This window comes from Nerophis ophidion, linkage group LG09, assembly GCF_033978795.1.
Source record: "Nerophis ophidion isolate RoL-2023_Sa linkage group LG09, RoL_Noph_v1.0, whole genome shotgun sequence".
NCBI lineage: Eukaryota > Metazoa > Chordata > Actinopteri > Syngnathiformes > Syngnathidae > Nerophis > Nerophis ophidion.
The window spans coordinates 12211807-12217754 of NC_084619.1; the positions used below are offsets into that span (position 1 = coordinate 12211807).

At 36.3% G+C, this 5948-nt stretch overlaps 1 protein-coding gene across 1 annotated transcript in view; it reads left to right on the top strand.

Annotated features, from left to right (window-relative positions):
• lrrc1 (leucine rich repeat containing 1) overlaps positions 1 to 756 on the top strand; it is an 86467-nt gene extending 85711 nt beyond the window's left edge. The window contains exon 14 of the mRNA XM_061910326.1: positions 9 to 756. Coding sequence (XP_061766310.1) covers positions 9 to 167 — 159 coding nt within the window. The 3' untranslated portion in view covers positions 168 to 756. The remainder of the gene's footprint in view (positions 1 to 8) is intronic.
• The last annotated feature ends 5192 nt before the right edge of the window (positions 757 to 5948 follow it).

A 5948-nucleotide genomic window follows, 5' to 3' on the forward strand; every position in this document is an offset into this window, starting at 1 on the left:
GCTGTTAGGGAACACTACTCCGCCGCGCCACGCCCCACCCGGGTGAGCTAAAAACTATGAAGAAAGCGGCAGAGAATCTCCGCAACGACATGAATGCCGCCAAAGGCCTGGACTCCAACAAAAACGAGGTCAATAACGCCGCAGGCAATGTCACCACATCAGTGTGACCTTTGCTTTCTTTTTTTTTTTTTTTTTCCTCGACATATGTTTTTTGTTTTTAAACCTCCTTTTGTCTTGCCACGTTGTCCTGCACAATCCCATTTTTTCGGAAACCCTATAAACCCACAGTGTGGCCTTCCTGTCCTGTGATTGAACCCTGGAACACCCGTAAACTTAATCCTCCTCCCTCCTACCAGGGCTGCTGTGCCTTCCTATTTTTCAATCACAGCAATCATCCTCAAGATACTCATTTTAAATGTTTTTTTTTTTTTAACCTTTAGTTGACCTTTTTTTTTTTTAAAAACAAACAAAAAAAACACACAGTAGGTAGTTGCACTATTACTATAAATCTCTCAAATACAGTGAAACCTTTTTAAATGTTGTATATTATCTATTTTTTAAACACTGGGTGAATTACTGGGCATATATAAAGGCGGGAGGTTTTGGATCTACTGATTTAAGGATTGTTATACAGTCTCTTGTGAATACTTTTATACTTTTTGGCAGCTCCGATGTAAATATAAATGTATAGCAAATTTGAAAATATATATATATATCTTTCCGTTTTGAACTTGGTACTTCTTTCCTTAAAAATATCGAAAACTGTTGAACAAAATCTCATTCACTCATGTCTTACCAGTCCTTTTTAAATGTCATTAAGTTTGATGGCCTTTTTTAAACATCTGTAAATAATGTTGGTTAGACCTGAATTGAATGGTCATCTTCTACTTCACTGCATTCTGAAATAGCTGCCAAACAACAGCTGTTGTTTTTACTGTTCTATCTAAAATAATCCACAGTGGAGAGGAACAAGGCTTTCATCCTGTTTTTAAAAAAAAAAACAGTTTTTTTTGGGGGGGGTTGCACTTTTTAATATACGAAATATTACATAGTTTATAATTTGTGGACCCGATTCATAAAGTGTTGTTTTATTTGTTTTTAAAATATTTTCAGATCAAACTGCACAAAGTCAGATCTTAAAAAGAGAATCTGAAGCTTGAGACATGAATGCATTTTAACCACTGATTTAATAAAAATGAGTGCAACACTAAACAAAATGTTTCCTATTTATTTCTACTTCAAACGTCAACTTATGAAATAAAAGATGTATTGTGGACCACACAAAAAAAACAAAACAACATAACTATTTCTTGGTAGTCACACAACAACAAAGTAATCTCGTTTATGGTCTGTTATTTTAGGCCCTGCTTGGTCATTGCTTGCTCATGCATGATCTCGTCCACCCTGCATGCACCAACACTTGCATGTTTTTACTTTATTGGATTATTTGCATGTTTGTTATTTATTCTACATCACATCACCCTTGTGCACCCCTAGGGCCCCAAACAGGCATTACAAGTGTACCTAACGTGATATGATTGTAGTGTTTGAAAGTTAGCGGTCTGAAATGTCGCTTTGTTTTTGTTTTTTACCATTTTTATATTTACAAGAATGCATTATATTTTTGATTGCAATGTTTTTAGAGTAGGATATATATAGCATACATTTTCTTAAGAACTATTTCAGTCCCATTGACTCTAATTTTAACTGCTATTTTTTTAATAGACTGTATTCCTGGTAATTGCGTCCACCAGATAGCGCCAGAAAACCACAATGCATAATTCCCTGAGCTTTGATGAGCGTAAATGAGTTAAACTGCCATTAAACAACTGAAATTCAATGAAAATAATCTTGGACAGTTGTACTGTATATAACACAGTGGATATGTAAATATAAATAGGAAAAAAGTGTAAACATTAAAAGGGGGTGTCAAAAAAAGTCGATTTTCGAATGAATCGAGATTCTTATTTGTAAGAATTCTTAATCGATTTGCAGAAATAAAAAAAAATATATATATATATATTTTTTTTTTCAACTTTCCTGTCCAGCCTGTTCAGCAAATCACATTGTTGATGTAAATGTCCATATTTACTGTACAGATTTACTTTAGAAAAAAGAAGGGTTGGATACTTCTCTTGTTGCCTTATTTGTATTTTACTGTATGTTATGTTTGGGTAGAATTTTTTTTTTTAATCAAATCCAGAATTCTTTAAAGTAATATAAAAATGTATCAGAGCGTTGTATCTATTTTATGGAAGAATGTAGTTAATCATAGAACTGGCACCCAATGTTATTAAAAAGTATGGATTTTGAATCAAGAATAGTTTTGAATCGAATCGTTACCGCCAAGATTGCCAACGTTTCACAGCCCTGATAATAATTATAAAAGACGTGTCAACTCAATAAAGTCAACCCAGTGTTGCCAGCTGTCTCGTAAACACTGTAAAAATAATTTTTATCGACTATATAGTCATTAATTACCCAACCTCAAATATTCCTCTCTCCAACTTATTTTTAAAAACATTACATATTTTGCTTTTGCCCCATTATAGAAGCCTGTTGTTTTTGATAAAAAAAGCAATAAAACTAAACAAAACTACAAAATATTCACCTTATATCAATTGATAGACTGATCTAAGGTTGTTAAAATATTTCAAGCGTTGAAGGCAAAATTAATTTATTGCTGATTTATGACACTTTCATAAGCGTATCAAGAGTAAGCATGTGTTCAATCCAGAGGTTGCTCAAAGGTTTAAGTCACACTCTAGTAAGGGGGAAAATCTTTACAATTTTGCAAAATCTGCTTTTGAATTTTTAACAGTTCTTTTTGTTCCAGTTTGGTGAGGTAAGATACTTTTTACATTTACAATGTCCCCGTGGGTGAATGTAAGACGTCACTTTGCTTTTGTGTCATCACACACCTCTGTTTATGTACACAATTGTCAGTCTGGTATCCCAGAAATGTTTTCCCCATGTCCCATTAGGGGCTCCGTAGGTCAAGCGATATCTTTTTTAAAATCAGATTAATCACTTTTGAATTTGGATTAATCATAATTAATCACAGATTATCACTGCATAATTTAAATTAACTTTAAAATTAATTTGGGTCAAAATAATGTTTTTGTCAGAATGTCCCTGCTTAGGCTGCTGCCCCCGCGACCCGACCTCGGATAAGTGGAAGAAGATGGATGGATGGATGTCAGAATGTCAAACTGTAACATATTTTAAAGGGTTTACTTCAAGAGTGCCCATTACGTCATTGATTGATTGATTGATTGAAACTTTTATTAGTAGATTGCACAGTTCAGTACATATTCCGTACAATTGACCACTAAATGGTAACACCCGAATAAGTTTTTCAGCTTGTTTAAGTCGGGGTCCACGTTAATCAATTCATTCGCGAGATACCGGTCGATGGCGAAGGGTGTGTCAGTCTATCGCCAGCCATTAGCGATCATCAATCTTCACTATGACGTCACTTTCGTCACTTGAATGACAATCACGGTACCCGAGGGTCTTCTGAGCTGAGACTTGGTGCTGCGAGCTCAGTATTAAGACTGTATTATGACCAATAGGAAAATATTTTAACACGTACCGTCAAAAGTCTAAAGGCCGACCCGCACAGTTCCTGTCTTCACAACAAAAGCGCTGCTTCTTCCTGCCTGGGCTAACAAAATAAGAGTCTCAGAAAGCTAGCGCACACGGAGCTAGCAAGCTACGGAGTTTGCCGTCAACTTATTTCTTGTAAAGTGTTTTCAAACAAGTATGGAAGCTGCACAAATAAGATGCCAAAAAACAACCATTTCAATGTGGTATCGGACAGAAAGGAGGACTTTTTTTTTTCTCCTCCATTCGAAAATGTGGACATTATCACTACTGTCTGATTCCAATCAATGCAAGTCATCAGAATCAGGTAATACACCAATTTATATTCTTGTCTTCATGAAAGAAGTGAATCTATATGTGTTGAACATGCTTATATTATCATTAAACACCTTATAACTTGTTAACTAAAACGTTTCTTCATAAATAGATAAATATAAATGATATATACAAATGAGGTACATCCCCCCTTGTCCTTTGAATTGATTAACGTGGACCCCGACTTAAACAAGTTGAAAAACTTATTCGGGTGTTACCATTTAGTGTTCAATTGTACAGAATATGTACTGTACTGTCCAATCTACTAATAAAAGTTTCAATCAATCAAAACTCGACTTGGTCAACTGAAAAGTATCTCGCCTGCAGAAAAAGTTTGGGCATCCCTGGTTTACTTGAATGCACCTCATTGATTTGCTCAAAACTTGCTAACAATTTTATATAAAGTCAGAGTGTATTTAAAAGTAGGACTGGGCCATATGGCCTTTTTTTTAATATCTCGGTATTTTTTATAGCGATAAACGATATATATCTCAATATTTTGCCTTGGACTTGACTGTGTCAAAGTTTGTTGGTGTCGAACCCCAAGATGCAGGGATGGAGGCAGGCATTGGATAGGAAAACATGATTTAATTAAAACCAAACAAGAACAAACAAAAAGCATGCACGTGGGCGGATAACAAACTAAGGGAGCTAGCATGGGAGCTAGAAAAACAAAAAGGAACTTAGCATGGAAGCTAGCAAGAATCGAGCAGAAAACAGAAGTCGTACATGTTATATAAAAACAAACTCAGAAGCAGGGAACAAAAGGCAGTAAGGTAAAAACCGCAATCAAACATAGCTTACCACAAAGCTGCATAGACAAAACAAGAACGACATGCAATACGTGACATCGACAAGACAATACAATAATCCAGCACTGACTGGAGGAACAAAGCAGGTAAAATAGGAGCGGGCTGATTGACCACAGGTGTGGCCAGATGCCAATCGGCCGCAGCTGAGGGAAAACAGCACACTGATTGATTGATTGATTGATACTTTTATTAGTAGATTGCACAGTACAGTACATATTCCCTACAATTGACCACTAAATGGTAACACCCGAATAAGTTTTTCAACTTGTTTAAGTCGGGGTCCACGTTAATCAATTCATGGTAGAGACACAGGGAGCCAAACAGGAAGCTGAACCAAAATAAGAGTTCTGACAGGAACTAAGGACAGGAAATACTAGACACACACGGAGGAAAAACTAAAACACAAAGAGTCAGTGGCAAGCACTTGATGCATATAATCACAGCAGTATGATGATTCTGTGTCTACATTAAAACATTCTTGTTCATACTGCATTCATATATGCTACTTTTAAACTTTCATGCAGAGAAGGAAATCACAACTAAGTCAATTGACCAAAAGTCTATTTATTAAACAGTTATTAAGCAGTGGCACAAACGTTCATGTCATTTCCAAAACAGAAATTGCAAGATGGTCAGAGACATTTTAAAGTGTTGAATATAATAGAGCTGCATAATAGGAAATCAAATAGTATTCGTCCTTGGCTATGTGGTAGGTTACTAGGGACGTTATGAAATGATCCTCATTCTCTAGCAGGTGACTTTTCAAATGATGCTACATATTAGCAGTGATGCTACTTTTTTTTTTTTAGCAACACTTTTGGCCCACTCTTGACAAATTACGGTTGTCTGTTCGACATATTCCCGCTTGAAGCCAAACCACCGCCAGACGATGGATCCCCTGCTGTTTTTCTTGGGAATTAATTCTTTCTTCATTCGCACCTTATTTCTCTCGTATTACCACTCGCACGGCTCTGCTAGCATCACAGCTAACGTTACCCATGCTGCTACCTCTCTGCTCCGCGAGGGCGTATACGTATGTGACGTATGTAAGAAGGTGCGCCTGCTTGTCTGTGAGAAGGAGACACAGGAAAGAGCGAGAAGAGCCTGTATTGTAATGCCCGCAGCTAAAAGCAACTGCGTGAGAACGTATACGCAAATATCAGGATAGTCATTTTCTATATCGCGCATGAGACAAACCCGCGATATATCGTGTAT